Here is a 19,805-nt window from a genome sequence, read left to right on the forward strand (position 1 = left end):
GTTTTTTTTTATAATAAAATTCAATAAAACTTGAGTGGCTATCCTTAAGATGTCACTCCTCTGTGATTTTACAATTTCTATTTAAATGAAAACAATGGAATTGTGCTGAGAATGAATCAGTCTGGAGAATCTTGTTGTGGATACATGAGCTTCAAGTCTTCAGAATGGTGTGCATATAGTTCCATTTTGTGTGTATAAAATGGAGAAAAAAAATGTAATAAGCATTTCTTCGGGAGATGTCACGCCAGACTCTGCAAATATATAAATATTGCAATACTTTCATCAGTGGGCCATGGGCTCAATGACCATTCTGTCACCTCCTGCGATAGATATTGACTTAACAGACATTTATTTAAATGGCAATCTTCGAGATTACAGCTTTAAATAAAAATATGAATAATTATCGAGTTTAAGATACATCTTTCAGTCACAATATATATGAACTCAAAACTTGGCAAACACGCCATTTTGATTGTTAAAAATATGATTTAGTTATGACTTGCAGCAGGTTCAGTGCGTTGCGGTTGTTAGTGTAACGTTACATGCAGGACTGTATTAACGTTACTTCCTCAGCGCAGGGAGGTAGAACCACCAGTATGAACCAGAACTAGCGTACAGCGGAGGCAGCAGGAAAAAAAAAAAGCTGGCTCCTTGCTGGTAACAGAGCTTTGAACATCGGGCTAGCGAGACGGTAAAAGAGAAAACTGGAACGCAACCACGGATTTCTTGTGGGACAAACGTACAGGCCTCGCTGCTAAAACGGTAACGGTAGCTAAATGTTATATACGAGCTGTAAGCTAAGTAAGCCACATTCTTACCAAACGGTTATTACAGCAGTTAGTGAAAGTGTCTGTTTTGCTAATTGATAAACGTAGCTAGGCTAAGATGGCGGTCAAAGTATTTACATTAGCTAATGTTGCTAGCAGAGTATGCTAACAGCCAGTACGTCGCTCGTTATACCGGCTGGTTCTAGTTTAAAACTATTTTGCTGTTAATATGTTGGTGTTTGAAAAATATCGAGTGATAGTACTTAATGTCACAGAGGCAGAGCTTAACGTTAATGTTTTAATAGCGTTAACAGCAGTGTCACTAACGCATCGTCTTAACGTTAGCTAGCTGCATGGTTGAAGAAAAAGCTTTAACGTTAGCATTAGGAACTGGGAACTCTGTTTTGTTATGGATCGATCGTTAGCTTAGTTAACGTTAAAGATTAACTGATAATGGCATAACGTTACCCGGTATCAGTTAGCTAGCTACGCTAGTCGTACATTGACAACGTTACGTTACAGCCAATTAACGTTAGTATGTTTACAATCGTTTGAAGCTGTGTTTAAGCTTATCTGTGGTTGGTTGTTAATAGTTATCATAGGATCATGCAACAGCGTTATAAAAATGCTTCGCCGCATTTGATCACATTTCTCCGTTCACATAACGTTACGTCGAGGCCTGCTTCAACAGTTGTCTGTCTAGCTGCAGCTATTTTTGCACATATTTATAGGCGGTATGCTTTATCTGGATCATCGTAAAAGTTGGAGTGTTGAACTGTGTGGTTCTGTGGTTGTATTCAAATGTAACGTTAGGTCTCCTACACAACCAAGTTTAAAAAAACTAAACAAATTTGTTTCCTAAGCTGTTGTCAATCAGCCCATTCTATCAGATTTTAAGGAGCCATGTGTTTTTTCTTCAAGGGCAGCTTTATTGAACAGTGAAGTTAACGTTTGTCTTCACGTGCAGTAGAATGCGTGTGATTTAAAAAATGAGGCTGCTTATTCATTTCGTTTTGGATCCAATGTGTTTCTGTGTTTACTACAACTGTTCCTCCTACTGACTCCTACAGCTATACATGCATGACTAAGTCTGGCATTGGACAGCTGTCCCACTGAAAGGAATATTTGGCAAGAAAAAAAATTGTGAACAGATGAAAATGTAAAAAGGGATCTCCTACAATTGTTCCCTGTGGTTTTAATTCACAAGCATTTCTATGCGCTTTAAAGGGTATTTTATAGAACAAATCTTAATGTTTTGTTTGTCCTAATAATTCACTAGATGCCTCACACTAGACGGTACACGTCTTCAGACAGAGACAGTAGAAGCAGCTACCAAGACCGTTACAGAGACAGAGGGCGAAGACACCGGCACAGAAGATCGCCTTCTTACTCCTCCAGCAGTGACAGAGACCGAGACAGAAGGGGACGGGGACAAAGACAGGAAGGAAGCTTTGTACGCTCAAGGAGGTATGTTTGTGTTTGTTACGCTGCAATTTTACACATACATTTCAGTAATTTTCTATCACAAGTACCAACTCTGCAGATCTTTTTTGTGGGTTTCGTTGGTTGCCAGTCTTTTGGTTTCAACATATGCCTCTGTCCTGATTCAGTCGTAGCTATGACAATCGCTCTACGGAGAACCGGCCATTTGACCGAAGATACGAGGGATACAGACGCTTGGATCAGAGCCGAGATAAAGACCGCGACAGAGAAAGGGAGCCACATGGAGCAGCTGAAAGTTACTATCCACGCGACTTCTCCCCAAACATGTACGACTACCGACGTGGCCGGGAGAGGGGGCGGGAACGGGACGAGTCGTACCGGCGGAAAGGCAGCAGGCGTAAGCACAAACGAAGGCGGCGTAGAACCAGGTCCTATAGCCCATCCTCCTCGGTGAGTACAGCCAGTCCTGAGATTGTGTTGTAACTCTCCTCATCCTCTCTCCTTCCATCTCTGTCTCTTCCACTCAGCTCTTTCTGTCTCTGTCTTTCTCTAACCGTTTCTTCTCCACAGCCCCTGGAATTGGTAAGTAGTAAAATCTTTATGATTTGTTTTTCGTTTTTTTCAGAGGGGCTTTGTTTAACTTTTTTTGTTTAGGTGGGTTTTGCTTAAATAGAGCTCAACAGTGACCGCCCACTTTTTGAACGGCTTTTGTTCCTGAGCTGATTTTCCCCATTCAATATCTCCATTAACATTTCATAAAAGGCTTATATAAAGAGTTTTAAGCCATGAACCAATCCAACCAGCTACGAGATGAATCATGACCATAAAACATTTGATTCGGCGCAAAAGAACATTTTAAAAATGACAAAAGGCAAAGGTATGAGACTGTGTACATAAACAATCATAGACTCCTGTGGTAGCAGCTCGCTATAGCCGTTTGTGGGTTCGCGGGTGCAGTAAACATTTTCATTGCCACAGCGAGCTCCACCAATCAGAGACGTTGCTGTTAGGATTGTGGGTAGTGTAGTGCTTCTCTATGACATTGTGAATAAAATATGCCTTTCGTAAACAAGATTGATTTCATACGGACTTGTGGCTTCTACAGGGGCATAAAACATTGTTTCACAATCTCAGCTCGTGGTAAGTCTACCTAGGATGGCTAATAATCAAAATTCTTTTTCCATTTTCACTTCTGGAACCACACTGTTGAGCTCTATGGGCATTTTTTTTTTTTTTTTGGCAGAGCATTTTCATTTTTATCCGAATACTTTTTCAGTAGTTTCATTAATGATCAACCACTTATTCTTGATGCTCTTTAGATACACGCCCATCACAGCTTTCCGACCTTTTCCTTTTGAAAGTCTATTTACACCTGGTCACTACTCACAATTCGTGTCCGTGGTCCTACCTTTCATAACATTTTATATTGTATGTTCTTTTGTAAAAAGCCTAAATGCCTGTGGTAAAAGTTGGTTGGCCACTGAAAAAAGTGAAAATGTTCTACCAAGCACTGTGCAAAATTTAGACTTAAATAAAACACATATTTTTGTTAGAATTTATTTGAAAGTTATATATGACATTTAAAATCTCTTAGATTTGTTAAAATGCATTTTTGTGTGGGTTGTTTTCAACCACACGTGTATTACGTAGTATACATTTAAGTAAGCAAGGGATGGAAATTTATGTAGTATATATGTTGGGGTTATATATTTCCTGCTTGATTGCATATGGTCCTCATTTTATTTTCCATCTGTTTAATCTGAAAAGTCAACCTGATAAGTTTTGAATTATATTACTGTTTTAATTGGTTTTTGCGTTGATGAATGGATATGCCAGTTGCTTCCTTGTTTGTAAGCAGCTGTGGTTTAAAGGTAGAGGGGGGAGAGGAGCAGAGGACAACATGTAATCTTTGACTTGTTCCCTTGCACTATATCCCTATCGTTATATATTTCCTTCACGTGCTGTCATGCGTGAATCGCCCCATGACCACCAAACCCACCTACAACCACAACTACCACCAACACCACCCTCCTCTTCCCTCCTCGTCTACCTGTGCGGCTTGACGCCATGGCTGCGGCTGCCCCTGAAAACCCCCTGTTCCCTCTGGTCGTGTCGTGACCTGCTGATGGCGGTTTGGGTGTGAAAACAGCGGAGTGACAGCCGGACGAGGGCACTGAGTGTGAGGGACGACGAGGAAGGGCACCTGATCTGTCGGAGTGGGGACGTCCTACAAGAGAGATGTACTCACTGCCACTACTCTATCGTAACCATTCTCCATATGAGTATTAAAGCATAGAGCATTTACATGACATGGGAGTGCCTGATGATGGTGATGCCTTGCTAGAATGCTCTTCGCTCTAGCTGAAATAGCAGGGTGGATTGCAAGAATGTTGACGATTTTGAGAGGGACTTTAGATACCTTCTCCTTTTTTGTTCTAGGATTTTAAGCTGTGGAGCATTTTCTATGTTTCACAGGTTACTTGACTTTCCTAAACATAGAATCCCATTTGCAGATGTTTGTCTCTGTTGCGTTTCAGATTAAAACTCAGTTACAGTTCTAAATCCGTAACTTAAGATAGCTATTTTTCCGCTATGAGGGTTTCAGGGATTTTCTTTTCTTTTTTTAGTAGACGTCTAACATGCACATCACTTACTTAATATTTTCCTAGTACAACCAGCACACCTTTAGACCGTTAGATTAACACGTTTGTCATTTTCAGGGTCATGCAATATTTAGTAGAAATACTAATCATTTTTTCAGTTTTACACAATACCCCCGTGTCCTTTTGGGCAAAGACAGCCACATCTTGAAAAGGGTGTGACATTATTTTCGATGGCTGCAAATTGGTCATCAAAGGAAGGGAGGGCATAACATTTGCTCCCTTATTTTCTTCACATGTATTATAGTGCTATGTTTTTAATTATCATAGATTACCTCAAAGTGTTTCAAACCTGCCAGATTGAATAGGCAGCCATTTGAAAAGGGGATGGGCGCTAGAATTGATACGCCTGTCTGCACCTTTGCATTATGTATTCCTGCTTAAGTCCACATGTCTAATGCTTCTGTTCTTTCTTTCCCCGCCCTCCCTCTCTCTTCCTTTTCTTTCTGTGTTGTGTTGCAGATGAGATTGTCAGCACTTTGGGGGAAGGCACTTTTGGGAGGGTGATGCAGTGCATTGACCATCGCAGGTATGTATCAGTTAACACTGGGAGAAAAACAACTGTCCAATGCTCACTGTGATTTTTAGAAACGAGTGTGTTTGTGTCATGCCTCTCAGGGGTTAGACTCAAGCCAAATGAGACTAGGACAAGAGTAGTTAACATTCACCTTTACTATTGATTACTACTGTTGTTTTGTGGCTGTTTTAAATTTAAAAACCTCAGATTGTCCACAGCTTCAAAGGTTCTGTTTTTCCCCTGCTGTCTGTGTTGATAACATGGTGCAGGCTACTGCAGGCGAGTTAGCTTTGCTGTATCTTAGCCTCATGTGACCGTGTGGTCTCTCCCTGTTAGATTCATAATGGAAGATTTATTGTCTTGTGATAGTGCTAGAAATGTGCATCAAGCTAGTTCATTTTCATGGTCAGGGCCTTCAAAAGTGACACTTACAGATTTGTTCATGTCTGTTCACCAACTGAACTTGCATTGATAAGATGCTTATTGCAAGGAGGGTCTTCTCATATCTCCACCATATGACTGATATTGATATCAGAGACTTAGCTGCATATTGTTAAGTGTTGTGTTACTACTGTAAATCACTTTTGTGTCCTCAATTCAGTCAGGCCTTTTTCTGGGGCATCTAGTCAAACCCAAAGTGAGGTTTACATACAAATGTAATGCATGTTTTGTGTTTTATATCCTCCGTTTTTGGCTTCATACTATGTTATGTTTTACAGGGGAGGAGCCCATGTTGCTCTGAAAATTATCAAAAATGTGGAGAAGTACAAGGAAGCAGCTCGCCTGGAGATAAATGTACTAGAGAAGATCAATGAAAAGGACCCTGATAACAAATTGTGAGTTCTGACTAAGTATTGTGGCACTGCATTTAAATGACAGTCCCTCCAGAAAAACGCGATTATGCGATTGCGTAATTCAATGCATAATCAGCCAAAGTCCGCATATTTATGCGGGGGCCGCATTTTTTCAAATACGCTGCACTTTCTCCGCATAAATTGCCGATTTCCACGCAAAATATGCGGGGCTTGCATGATTTCATAATCCCCGCATTTTCGTTGCAAAAAAGTCACATATATCTTAGCAGAAAGTTGAAAAATGTTGCGTTTACTTCACACGAGCAGCCATTTTCTCCTGTTGCCATGGGAACGTTATGAAGTGACGTAATTACGCGACGTGAACATCATCGAAAAGCTGCAAACCCCGCGATGAAGCCATGATGAAACCGCAGTTTTTGCAAGTTGCCGCAATTTTTTGCAAGTTGCCGCAATTTCATTGCATAAAATTGCATAAATATCCCACATATTCCATCGCATTTTTTAAATAAACGTGCCGCATAACAACTGCCACCAACACTGTTTTGCTCATGTTTGATAAAAACCTTACCTTACCTGGAAGCTTTAGACAGTTACCAAGAAATGCTGTGCTACATTACTCTCTAAAAATATTAGATGTACCACATCACTCTCAAACCTCCTCCTGTTGTATCCTGTTTATCTTGCAGCCTGTGTGTACAGATGTATGACTGGTTCGACTACCACGGTCACATGTGTATCTCCTTTGAGCTGCTAGCTCTCAGTACCTTCGACTTTCTAAAGGAAAACAACTACCTGCCCTACTCAATTGGTCAGGTCAGACACATGGCCTACCAAATCTGTCTCGCGGTGAAGTGTAAGTTTTTTTTTTTTTGTTTTTTTTTAAATGTCCTGTATTTGGCTTTAGTACAAAATAAACTTAAAGAATGCAACAAAATGCCACTGTCATTATATTTAAGATGCCAATGATGAATGAATGATTATTATAAGATATTTATATCGTGGACAAAGACCTGAGTTGATCTGCAGAAAAAACTGAACTCAGGGTGCAGCTTCATGTTATTATAAACTATACTAAAACACACCTTCCTATCCTCCGCCCTCCTACAGATAGCCCCCATCAAAAGACATGTAAATATAAATCTCAACATATTGTTAACAAGTAAAAGCAACCAATTTAGTATGTTCACTGTAGACAGAGACTCACATAACTTGAACTTGTATGTTTTTGTCATAGTTTTTTGTCTTAATGTTTCTAAAATAAGATAAGATACACCTTTTATAAAATAAGTAGTTTTCCAACAAACGCACCCTCACTCAATGATGTGTCTTCATCAGTTGCCTTTGAATTGACTGGCTGCACTGAAAGCCTGTTTTTGGTAGCCAGCCTGTAGCCACATGATGGCATTATAGCGCCAAAGGCCAGGCAGAGGAGTATCTTTATTAATGATTCCGTCATGTAGAATTCCTGGCTAGGTCTTTTTATTCCAATTTACAGTCTCGAATGTTAGTATCTACTGTATATGTATTCTGTGGATTTGTACTATTTCTCATGTTTTTTATTGTTATTACAACCATCATCATCATCCTCCGCATTAATGTTGTCTCATCTAATCTGAAGGAATTTAGATCAGCACACTGCATGATTAGAAGATGCATTGTGTTCATTTACTGGCAAAAATGAAGACAAAATAACCAATTTACTCATGTGTTTTTTTTTTTTCTCCATAGATCTCCATGACAGTAAGCTGACACACACAGACCTGAAGCCTGAAAACATCCTATTTGTCAACTCAGACTTCACAATGTCTTTCAATGTAGAGAAGGTAAGATGCAGTAGAATGCCTTTGTCTGGTCTTACTGTTTGGCTTTCTGTTGTTATATTGTATTTGTCTGTTTTAAAAGATGCTATATAAAAAAAGTTATTGTAAAGGAAAAAGGTGAAAAAAACTTTCTTTTTATAGACTTAGTGGCAGGTCGGTTCCAAAACTGAAAAGCCAGTACCACTTTTTACTGTGATACTGAACATTGTTGATCTTTTTTGAAATGTTGCAAGTAGATATTGCTTAGATGTCTCACGAATAAATGTGAAATACCCACAGCTGCAGTTTAAAAAAAAAAAAAAAAACTGCTGGAATTTTCCGTAGAACAGCACTACTTACAGACACAATTAATATAATACTTTGTAGGAAAGTCCATCAAAGCTATAAAAAAACAACACTGTTTTCTTTCTTGCAGAAGCGAGAAGAGCGGACGGTTAAGAGCACGGCAGTACGTGTGGTGGACTTTGGCAGTGCCACTTTTGACCACGAACACCACAGCACCATTGTGTCCACGCGGCATTACCGTGCTCCCGAGGTCATACTAGGTGAGGATTTCTATAGGCTCTGGGCCATACGTTCACTGAAAACACTACTTCTCGGAAAGGATTTTATGAATATTTCAAACTATCACAGTTCAAATAAAAATAGGTCCAGACATTCAACGGAGAATCCGGTTTGGAGATGAACACCTGTGTCTGTTTTAGTCGGCACAAGTCAGTTGTTCTTCCTACTTAGCTTTGTAGACCAAAGATTTCCCTGCACGTTCTTTTACACAGAGGCTGCGTTCGACCTGTTAAAACAAGCACAGCTCAGCATTCCTCTGTTGAAAAGCATTTAAAGGTTCCTTGTTCTGCAGGAGATAAGGTGATTGGCCTCCTCTCCTGATTCAGCGGATTCACATATTAACAACAGTACTACTGCAAGTCAGTGTCCAGATCAAGGGCCAGTTAATGTGAGGAGTACAAATTAACACACTCGTTTTAGTCTATGAATTATTGCCCTCTAGGTTCTAATCTCTTCTTGGAAGCACATGGTATTTATTAGGGGTGTAACGGTACGCAAAAATCACGGTTCGGTACGTACCTCGGTTTTAAAGTCACGGTTCGGTTCATTTTCGGTACAGTAAGGGAAAGAAATGCAAACATTAAACTGCAGGTTGTTTATTACTATAAACTTTTTTTTAACAATTTGTTTACACTTTTTAATATATATATATATATATATATATATATATATAAAAAGAATAAGAAATAAAATACTCTCAGTCTCAAACCAATATCACATAATAAAATATAATCAAAAATATAAATAAATAACTGGATTACAGTGCAGCATTATCAATCCCAGCTTGTCAACAACCGAGTATGGTCGTAGATCAGCAGCTATAAAAACACCAATTGCTTTCGTTATTGCGTTGGCCCGATCGGAATTACCAGCAAAGGTCTGTTTAAATGCCAACGGGAGCTGCGTTTGAATTACGGTCGTTTTTTTCCTTGTAGTAGTGATGTTCACACTCGCATGATGCCTTTTCAAGTGCGTTAACAAGTTTGAAGTGTTGCCAGAAACATACCCGATCATTCCTGAGCAACGTCGGCACACTGCTTTCATCTTATCGACTAGTCTTTGTCCGTTGACGTATTTCACTGGGAAACCGAAGTGTTCCCAAACAGGAGACCTTAATGATATGGGTGGCTCTTCAAGCTCCGGCTTGTCCGTACTGTCTATGGGCTTGTCTGCATTGGCCATGATGCTAGCTAGAGAGGCTGGGCTAAAGCGTGCCGTGTATGTTGTTGTACAGCGTGCGGTGTGTGATTATTTCTTTCCCCAAACCACTTCAGCGGAAATCCTGCCCTGCAGTCGATTTCATTGGTTTAGGTTACAGTGACGGCGGGTAGGTTTAGAGATCAGTGTTTGGTGTAGGCAATCTGTACAGTGATTGACATATTGACATGACCAATGAAAACTTTAGAATCAGCTGCAGGGCGGGATTTGCGCTGAACGCGGAGACTTCCGCCACTTAATATGTTCGTGTGGAAAATTGACCTATGTTCCGCACACAAAAGATTGCATTCGGTGCACATGCGCACCGTTCCGAAAGCCCTGTACCGAAACGGTCCAGTACGAATACACGTACCGTTACACCCCTAGTATTTATGCCTTAAACTGGATTGCCCTATGTAGCTTAAATGCTGAGTCATTTAAATAATTTTGTGTGATGTCAGCAAGCATTAAACGCAGCCTGGAGTAGGCTCCACGTATGACACATTTTTGTAGATTTTTTTCATTTATTCGATACACGTTTTCGTCCTGCAGAGCTGGGCTGGAGCCATCCCTGTGACGTTTGGAGCATTGGCTGTATCCTGTTTGAGTACTACCTGGGGTTCACCTTGTTTCAGGTACAATGGCACCCCACTGCTGCTAACAGGCTGCTGCCAAGACCTTGACCTCAGTCAGACCTCATTCAAATTAGAATTTTAGGCCAATTACTGAAGGACTACTTTAGGGCTTTAAGGACTTTTCTACTTTGATATTAATAACTTGGCCTGTATCTTACCAAACAGTGAAACATAAAGCGTGCACATGGCATGTGTTAATCTGGTAGGGATTAACCCTTGGTGTCATTTGTGAGCTCTGACTATGTCTTTGTAGCAGCAGACCCAGTAGTCGTTAAACTTTGATTACCTTCTGAATCAGTCTCTTCCTCTCTGCCTGTTCTTCTTTCCTGTTGAATCATGGTTGTGTACCTCATATTTCTTTTAGACTCATGACAACAGGGAGCATTTGGCAATGATGGAGAGAATCCTGGGACCAGTGCCCTCTAGGATGATTCGTAAAACGAGGTGAGAGAACACAGAAACACACCAAGGTGATAAAAGTGCCTGCAACACACATGAATAATCCTTTTTATATAGAAAACATGCACACACTTGAACACTGCTCACACTGAGCTCTGTATCCTCTCAGGAAGCAGAAGTATTTCTATCGTGGCCGTCTGGACTGGGACGAAAGCTCCTCAGCGGGGAAATACGTCAGAGAAAACTGCAAACCCTTGCGGGTAAGATGGGCAGACGGGGAGTGGAAAAGCAAGAAATATGATTAACAGGGCTGAAAAGTGAAAACAGTGCATTGTTTTGTTCTGCAGTTCTCTTGACAGTCTTTCAGTATTCCTCTTAATTTTTCTTGTTTCTTTTTCCCCTGTCAGCGGTACTTGCTTTCGGAGGCGGAGGAGCACCACCAGCTGTTTGACCTTATTGAAAGCATGTTGGAGTATGAGCCCTCAAAGAGGCTCGTTCTGGCTGACTCCCTCAAACACCCTTTCTTTGAGAATGGAGCGATTAGCGAGGCAGGGAGCAGCAAGAACTGGGAGGGCAACCGGGACATCAGCCGGTGACCTATGAGCCTCCAAAGACTGAATGACAGAGAAGATCAAGGTCTTTTTATATGTGGAGCAGGTGAACTGTTAAATTAATCGGGGCTTCGGATGTTTTCTGTCGTTTGTCAAAGCATGGACACCTTAACTTCTTGCTCCTCCATCCTACCCCTCTGACGTCCACCTCTGCAGCCACAAGAGGCATGTTTTTGCAGCAGAGAGACCAAAATACCTACAAAAGACAGGAAAAGAGTTGGAAAGAGTTATTTTCTAGCTGCCACGGCCTCAATAGTGGACAAAAATCTTAAATGGAAGATTGTTTGTACCCAAAGTAGCCCTCTATGCAGCTCCTGTCTTCCTTTGACTTCTGAACTACCTGCTTCCTTTCCGTCCGTCTGTCTATTATTTTCATCAGCATGTAAAGAAAATAATTCCCCTTTTTATAAGGAAATAAGCACTACAAAACCGGTTACACAAAAACTCAGTTTTAGAGAAGAAATGTCTATCGATTCTGAAGGAAAGGGGAAAAAGGGAGATAGAGCTGTATATGCAGCACAAGTCCTCACCCACATAATTCTAAACATGGAGACATGCAAGATATTCTATTATGCTAACACCAAATCATTCAAATAGAATATCATATTTCCTTTGAAATTGCAAGTATCTCCAGCAGTTTCAAGTTTTTGTTAAGTGAGCACTTGTGTTGCATATCATTTTTCTTGTTTCTTTTTTTACGTCTAAAAAAAGAGATTCTTGCCCTTAATCTCGGGGTCTGTTATTTTTCGCCAATGAGATGATAATGGACACTTCACATACACACACAGGTCTTATTGATAGATGTGTTTGTGTTATGCCATGCTTTCTGTGTGTGTGTGTGTGTGTGTGTGTGTGTGTGTGTGTGTGTGTGTGTGTGTGTGTGTGTAGGGGTGGGATGGTGTGGGTAACACATTCATATTAATGTTTTGCTCAGTGACTACTTAGTAGTTCAGCATTAGTCATGGGAACATTCTTGCATGTTTTTAAACACAGAAAAACATACACTGCCTTTCCCATGTGTGATTTGGTCAGACCTGAAGTCTCTCCATTGAGGTTAAGCACACAGCTCCAAGTGGTTGCCAATGAGCCACACACAACTCCTGTTTGTATTTATTTTGAGTTCCCATAGGTCATAGTCCCCACCCCCCTGTACATGACTTGTCTTTTTTTTGTATGAAAATTTAAAGCGTATAAAACTGTATATATGTAAGATTGTGTAGAATTAAAGTTAAGTCCTCCTTACCAAAGGCTTATGGGGCTCTCAGTATCGGTTTGGGCCTCTGGTAGCTAAAGGGAGGCATTCTGTCTTTAAATACCATCACTGTGTCTGAGTCCGTCTCTTACCTCACTGACTAATGCCACTGCTGGATGATGTGCATAAAGTCAGGCGTGTCTGAAATGTGTAAGTGAAGGTCGAACATGGTGTCTACGTTGTTCTATTTAAAGTGAACTCATTAATTGGTCTTTAAAATGAATAAAGATAAATATATTGCTTGCAGGAAATTAACATATTAGTTAACTTGTATTGCCAAAGTGACAACCTTAGGAAGTTGTCACTTCATTGTTTTTCTAGAAAGTAGCTCAGGTGTGCAGACCAGTATACCACTAGGTTTAGAGGTTCACATGCTGATTTTGTTTCCAAAATGGGTCTTTTTTTCCCCCCCAACTGCTTGAAGGACCTCTAAATATTAGTTTTAATTGTGGAACTACTTTTGTTTTTGTTGGTAAGTCCTCTTGTTGGTCATCATGTACAGGTATTGTATGCTTCCTATTACCTTGCATTTCTTGTTAGTTAATTTATTTTGGAAACTAATCTCTCTTTCATTTCCTTCCAAAACCGAAGCTCAGCTGTCACCCTGCCAAGACAGGAAGCGAGGGAAACGCAGAAGATCTGCTAGCCTGCAACAGGTGTATCGATGCTTCGTCACCAAAGCTTCCCCATCTGTCGGTAACGTACTTACTTACTTACTCCTCTTCATCCCCTATGGGACATAAGGCTTCAATGAGCACTCTCCATTGCATTTGGTCCCTGGCAGCATGTTGACAGGTTCATCTGTTCCAGCTCTTGTGTCACAGTTCCTCGCCAGGTGGTTTTGGGCCTTCCAGGTTTTCTTTTGCCAGGTGGTGTCCATCTTAAGGCGACTTTTGTGATGCGGTCCTGCTCCATCCTGAACACATGTCCTAGCCATCTCAGGCGTCTGTGTGTAATCACCTTGGTGATGCTCCGGCTTCCCGTTTTCTTGTACAGTTCATTGTTGGAGATCTTATTAGGCCAAAAGATCTGGCATATTCGTCGGAGGCATCCATTATGGAACACTTCCATTCTCCTCATGTCTGTTTTGACAACTCACCAGCTCTCTGAACCGTACAGCAGAACAGACTTTACATTGCAGTTATATAGGAGCATCTTTGTTTTAAGGCTGTATTGTTTTGATCTCCAGATGGGACGGAGTTGGGAGAAGGCACCCTGAGCCTTTCCCAGCCTTGCTTTAATGTCTTTAGATGCCCCGCTGTCCTTACTGATGAGACTGCCCAGGTCTTCCACAAACTCAAGTGGTTCCTCATTAACAAGGATGGGTGCTGTGGGGATGGAGTTGACACACATCACTTGTGTTTTGGAGGTGTTGATACTGAGCCCAGTTTGTCTGGCAAAAGCTGTCGGTAACATACCGTTGCTTTGTTAACCTCCATCCACTTTTTTCCTAAAATAATTTACGACTACTACCACTTGGTTAAAAGTGTGCCTAATTTAACGGAGAAATGTTGGGCCCCTGGAAGTTGATGGTCTGGGTCACTTGCCCACTATGGTTGGTTGGTATTTTAACCGTGATCCCATCCTGTCTGATGGTCAGAGAAGAAATTATATAATTTATGAGCATATATAATTAATAATATAAGATTGCTGTTTGACTTAACATTATAGTGCTTACAGCACTGTATCTTTGTTGTAAATAAGAAATTTGCAAATATAGAATTGAAGTCAGTAGTTTTGAAATATATATTAACAATTCACTGTTTGTAACTCAGTTGCTAAGTGGTTTCAGTCGATGGGCAGCTTCATGGTTTTGGGGACAAGAACAAAAATCCTATCTGCGTCGCATACCTTCCATCTTCTCAGTCTGTCGACGCTCCGTCTGTCTGTCACCAACTGACCTCATCAGCTGTTACTGTTCTTAAACACAAACTATACATGTGCTCTTTACTGAAATTGAGAATGACTTTTGAACTAAGACCAACCAGCCTATTTGAAGTCCAGCTCCCAACTGTAAACTTCAAGTTTATACGAGCTATTTTCAGAGATCAAATGTCAACAAGCACCTGTTTTTCTGTGCAGGTTTGTTTGGCTCTGCTCTCATGTTAATGAGATAAACACTTACGTCTTTGGTTAATCCTGTTTGAAGACCAGCGAGGTCATCAGTCAAATCCCCATAAGAGCAGACGGTGACAGAGCAGAGGTGTTTACATGTGCATACACTGAAGTACTGGAAGCAATGCAACAAATGGATTCTACACTTTACAGCTTTCATACTATCACCTGATTGTGTCTACAGGAGATACTACTGGCTGGTGAGTCCCATTGTTTCTTTAAGGCATGTACAGTGTATTGTGTTTGTTTGCACAGAAACAAAAGGTATTAACTTTAAATTTAGGTAAATGATGTTCAGGTGCTTTTTCTTAATTGATAAGACAATATAAGATAAGAAATGAAGGCAACATGAGAAAATGTTGCTGTTAATACATTCTGATATCAGTGGGCATAATTGTTATTTGTATTTGCAGATAAAAGCTTCATTCTTTAAATTAGAAGAGCAACAACGCTGAGTTTTGTCCTGGACTTCGGAAGAGTCAAGACACCAGTGTATAATCCTGTGTGCGGTCACAGAGCCTAGGAAACCCCATCTGCTACACCACACAAACAACATCGGCACGAGACAGCTCTTGAAATGGATTCCCTAATTTCACTGGGTGCTCCTCTGAAGCAGTTCACCAGCTGTGTTTCAAAGAAGAAACCCTCCACCAAGAGAGGAGCCAAGGGCAGCCAGTCTGTCCGCAGGAGCAGCTTCACCCGCAGGAAGAGTGTCAGTAGGAGGAGAAGCCTTCCCTGCAACAGCCAGAAAGTCCCGGACTCCTGGCTCAGAATATACCAGGCTGAACTAAAGAAAGAAAGGTAGGGTAACCATTTCATTTCTATGTATAACTGTATTTCTCAATGTATAACTCATTCATTAATGGCAAATAAATCAGACATTTTTCTTACAGTCATCAGCTCTAAAGCAGGCCTTCTAGTCTGTCATGGTAATATTTTGTCATCCAATGATGGATTCGTTTCCTTTTTTTTTTTTTAAAGAATTGTGTTCGTACTTCTCCGACAGTGTCTGATTAAGAAATTAAAGTATGGAGTTAATGTCCTGGTATCCAGCTGAGACTCTTGGCCAGACAGATTTGGCCTAATGAGGCTAAGGCTGTTCCTCACATGAATAAGCGGCTTGTCCACGTGTTGTCTAATGTTGCTCTGTGCTGTTTGCCAAAGGAAACGACAGCAAGACATACTGGCCAAGAAGAACGCAGAAAGGACGGTCAGAGGGACTTACTTCAGGAGCCACCACTGCCTCCCAAGGGTAATTGAGTGAACAATAAAATATAACATAACTTTTTTTTTTTTTTTTTTACTATGACTATTTTATTATACTTTACTATGACATTCATACTATTGACTTTTTATGACATACTATAACTTTTTGACATTTGTTTAACATGCAAATCCATATTTCACCCTCTTTCACATGCAGCAGCGCCCCACTGCCAGAAAACCAGCCCCAGTGAAGGACGATTCCTTCTTCGGCGCTTTCCAAGGCCTCAGTCTGGATGGACTGTTGGGAGGCAGCAATGGATCTCCTCCTGTCAGTGGAGATCAGTGCAAAGTCATGTGAGACCTAATATTAAAGGACAATCAAACCGTTTAAATGATCCTCATGCTTGAGAGACGAAAGGTGATTTGAGTTGAATGTAACAGAGGCTCGCACCTTTTTAACCCAAGAAAAAGGGGGAATGCCAAACATATTTGGCTTACTGTCTTCATTTCTTTAGATTTTTTCTTTTTTAGAAAGGTGAATGCATGTTCTTGATTCCTTGGTTGTTTTGCAGATTGTACTCTGTCTGTACAATTCCAATCTACTTGTTTTTGTGAAATATGAGGGTTATAAAATTGAGCATGTCTCTGTAGCTTGAATAACTACGATTTTATTGATCCAGGTTAAAAGGATTTTATTCAACATAAATAGGAAATGATGTGCAACAAACACCAATTTGGTGTTTTTATTGACAGTATTTTACTGAATACATTTAAGACATGCAGAACTAAGACACTAAAACGAAAAACCTGCATTTGTACTGTATAGTTAAAATATTTCTGCACGTTGGTGGACGGTCTAGAATTATGTTCCTTTTCTGCCGCATATTTCAAGGTTGTGTATCCGGTCACTATTGTATTGGCTTGTGAACCTGAAGTGTTTATAATTACAACCAGATCATCAAAAGCAGTAATACCACATACCATCTCACCCCTCAAAATCTTGCCATACCTAACTACATATTTAACTTGTATGCAAAGTTTAGACTCAGCTTTGTAGACCACTGTAAGGTAGGCTTGTTAAGACCAAGCTTTATTTAGTTAAAAAGAACAAAAAGAACAATGACATCACATTTCTCATCAGTTACAGAAGGGGAAGATGCATCATTTCTCTATCTCACACAAGGCAGGTATGATCTCTGGGTCCAGATCACAAATATGTACATTAGAAAACCAAATACAAAACTACATTTGTCAGGGTCTGGATGAGGACGTTGTCGTACGATAAGTATCCCGATGACTGTGCAATAACGACTTCACAGTTGACTGCAGACGACGAGATGATGACCTAGAATGGGGAAGCTGGGGGATTTTATAACGGTAGGTTTATTCTAATAAAGTCCCATTTTACAGCATCATTCCCTCTGTTCCATCTTGACTTTTGGGGGCTTGAGGAAGGACCGATTCTTTTTCTCCTTGCTCTTTTTGCCTTTAGCCTGGAAAGTCCTCCAACTGTCCACTCGCCCATCTCTTGTTTCCTGACAAATGTTACAAAAAATAGTTAATTTAAGAAATCCCAAAAGCAATTTATAAGTAAGTAACCGCAGTCATGAAGACGCGCACCTCAAAGTTTTTCTGCCATTCTCTATCCCGCTTTGCTTTCTCTGCTGCCTCAATTTCTTCCTCTCGTGCTCTTTTCCTGGTAAATTAAGAGAAAATTACATTCTAAATGTGTTTTAATAGTGAAATCTGATAACCTTTTGCTCAGATAATCATCAAATTAATCATCACAATTTACAAGATTTGTACATTTAAATAAAGAGGTGAAGGCAGGTAACCATTCTTTACAGCTTGAACAAAAACCAGGTTGTAAACATACTGTGCATCATTTACCTTTCATGCATGTCCTTTGCTTCCCTTTCCTTCCTCTTGATTTCAAGCTCTGCAAACAACTTCATGGTCTGTTTGTACACGGCTTGTTTAAACTGGAAAAGATGGACAACTTGGTCTTAGTGTCAAAGAAAAACACTAAGTAATAAACATACTTATCTGAATTTGATTATTGTGAACAGTTTATGGGTAAATAAACACACTCCACTATTACAATATTTGTATCACCTCACTTAGTATTTGTTTTTATTAATTTATTCTGTTTAGCATTTTTTTCATTATTATTGACGTTAGAACTTAATTTAGATTGAAGGTTTTAAATAATCATCTTGAGCGTGGCTAAGATGCAGCAATAGCTACAGTTAAAGTTCAGTGTATAGATACATTTCAAAAAGTGTAAACGTTTTATTTAAAATATTTAAACAATCTTTTTAACAGCAATGTGTCCTCAATTCAAACAATAGCTACTTATTAACTAAATGAACAGTAGGGGGTGATCCGATTGCCAAATAGCACAAGACTCTGGTATAGTACGTTAAAGTCATGGTATATTATGTCATTAGAAAGTCATAGTATGTATTTTATTTTTAAAGTTATAGTACAGCATGTCAAAAAAAGTCAGTGTAGTATGTCGAGAAAAGTCAGAATAGTATGTCGAAAAAAGGTTAAAAAAGTCATAGTATAGTATGTCCAAAAAGTCAGTATGTTGAATAATTAAAAAAAATTAAAGGTCATAGTACAGTACATTAAAAAAAAGTCATAGTAGAGTACGTCCTGAAAGTCATTAAAAAGTCAAAGTAAAGGACGCTTGGGTAACTTACCTGGTAGAGCATGTGCCAGTGGTTGCAGGTTACCTTACCTCAATGCCGTGGTCACAGGTTCAAATCCAAAATAAGTCATAGTATTGTGTGCCATAAAACGTTATAGTATAGTATGTCATTAAAAAGTCATAGTATCTGCATAAGAAAGTCATGACTGGTAATTCATAAAAAGTCATGAAAAAGCCATAGTATGGTACATCATAAAAAAAGTCATATTAAAGTATGTCCTAAAAAAGTATTTAAAAAGTCATAGTATATGTCATAAGAAAGGTATAGTATAGTATGTGATAAAAAAAAAGTCATAGTAGGTCATAATGAAGTCATAGTATAGTATGTTGAAAAAGTCATAAAAAATGTCATAGTATGTCGAAAAAAGTCATAGTATAGTATGTAATAAGAGTCATTGTAGTACATCAAAAAAAGTCATAGTAGAGTGTGTCATAAAAAGTCATAGCATATGTCATAAGAAAGTCATAGTATAGTATGTCGTAAACAGTCACAGTATGGTATGTAATAAAAAAAGTATTTAAAAAGTCATAGCATGTCATAAGAAAGTCATAGTATAGTATGTCCTGCAAAAAGTCATAGTATGTTAAAAAGTCAAAAAAGTCGTAGTATGGTATGTCCTAAAAAAGTCGTAGTATAGTATGTCATAAAAAAGTCGTAGTATATGTCCTAAAAAAGTCATAGTATAGAATGGCTAAAAAACGTCATAAAAAGCCAGTCGAAATTAAAAATAAATAAAAAGTTATAGTACAGCATGTCGAAAAAGTCACAAAAAGTCATAGTATAGCATGTCGAAAAAGTCACAAAAAGTCATAGTATATTATGCCAAAAGTCACAAAAAGTCATTAAAAATTATGAAAATAGGATGCATGGGTAACTCAACTGGTAGAGCACGTGCCCATACATAGAGGCTTACCTCAATGCCGTGGTCACAGGTTCAAATCCAGAATAAGTCATAGTATTGTGTGCCATAAAAAGTTATAGTATCCGCATGAGAAAGTCATGACTGGTAATTCATAAAAAGTCATGAAACAGCAATAGTATGGTAGGTCATGAAAGTCATAGTATAGTACGTCATCAAAAACTCATA

General features: G+C 39.5%; 2 protein-coding genes across 3 annotated transcripts in view; one reads left to right on the top strand and one right to left on the bottom strand.

Moving 5' to 3' along the window:
• The first annotated feature begins 689 nt into the window (after positions 1–689).
• Positions 690–12,926, top strand: clk2a (CDC-like kinase 2a). 2 transcript variants are annotated; one of them, XM_031296000.2, is made up of 13 exons: positions 690–762; positions 2,047–2,234; positions 2,378–2,660; positions 4,360–4,450; positions 5,333–5,399; positions 6,107–6,223; positions 6,889–7,055; positions 7,931–8,025; positions 8,438–8,567; positions 10,336–10,418; positions 10,783–10,862; positions 10,987–11,077; positions 11,225–12,926. In XM_031296000.2, exons 2-13 carry the CDS (start codon positions 2,047–2,049, stop codon positions 11,411–11,413), a joined length of 1,581 nt encoding a protein of 526 aa, XP_031151860.1. In that variant the 5' UTR covers positions 690–762; the 3' UTR covers positions 11,414–12,926. The 2 variants fall into 2 exon arrangements, with proteins under 2 accessions (XP_031151860.1, XP_031151861.1); XM_031296001.2 differs by lacking the exons at positions 690–762; positions 2,047–2,234; positions 4,360–4,450 and having other exon boundaries at positions 2,418–2,660.
• Positions 12,927–17,065: 4,139 nt separating this feature from the next.
• The window catches only part of dnajc8 (DnaJ (Hsp40) homolog, subfamily C, member 8), a 9,613-nt gene continuing 6,873 nt past the window's right edge, over positions 17,066–19,805 (bottom strand). Inside the window, exons 7-9 of the mRNA XM_031296005.2 lie at positions 17,892–17,983; positions 17,622–17,697; positions 17,066–17,536 (exon numbers count right to left, since the gene is read on the bottom strand). Coding sequence (XP_031151865.1) covers positions 17,414–17,536; positions 17,622–17,697; positions 17,892–17,983 — 291 coding nt within the window. The 3' untranslated portion in view covers positions 17,066–17,413. The remainder of the gene's footprint in view (positions 17,537–17,621; positions 17,698–17,891; positions 17,984–19,805) is intronic.

This window comes from Sander lucioperca, chromosome 14 (genome assembly GCF_008315115.2).
Source record: "Sander lucioperca isolate FBNREF2018 chromosome 14, SLUC_FBN_1.2, whole genome shotgun sequence".
Classification (NCBI taxonomy): Eukaryota; Metazoa; Chordata; class Actinopteri; order Perciformes; family Percidae; genus Sander; species Sander lucioperca.

What these genes read in the sequence shown, in the direction of transcription:
- clk2a (XM_031296000.2), top strand. Translation starts at nt 2,047, where the DNA reads ATGCCTCACACTAGACGGTACACGTCTTCAGACAGAGACAGTAGAAGC. An exon ending in TGGGGTTCACCTTGTTTCAG is followed by an intron (nt 10,419 to 10,782) that starts GTACAATGGCAC and finishes TATTTCTTTTAG; the next exon opens with ACTCATGACAACAGGGAGCA. An exon ending in AGGATGATTCGTAAAACGAG is followed by an intron (nt 10,863 to 10,986) that starts GTGAGAGAACAC and finishes GTATCCTCTCAG; the next exon opens with GAAGCAGAAGTATTTCTATC.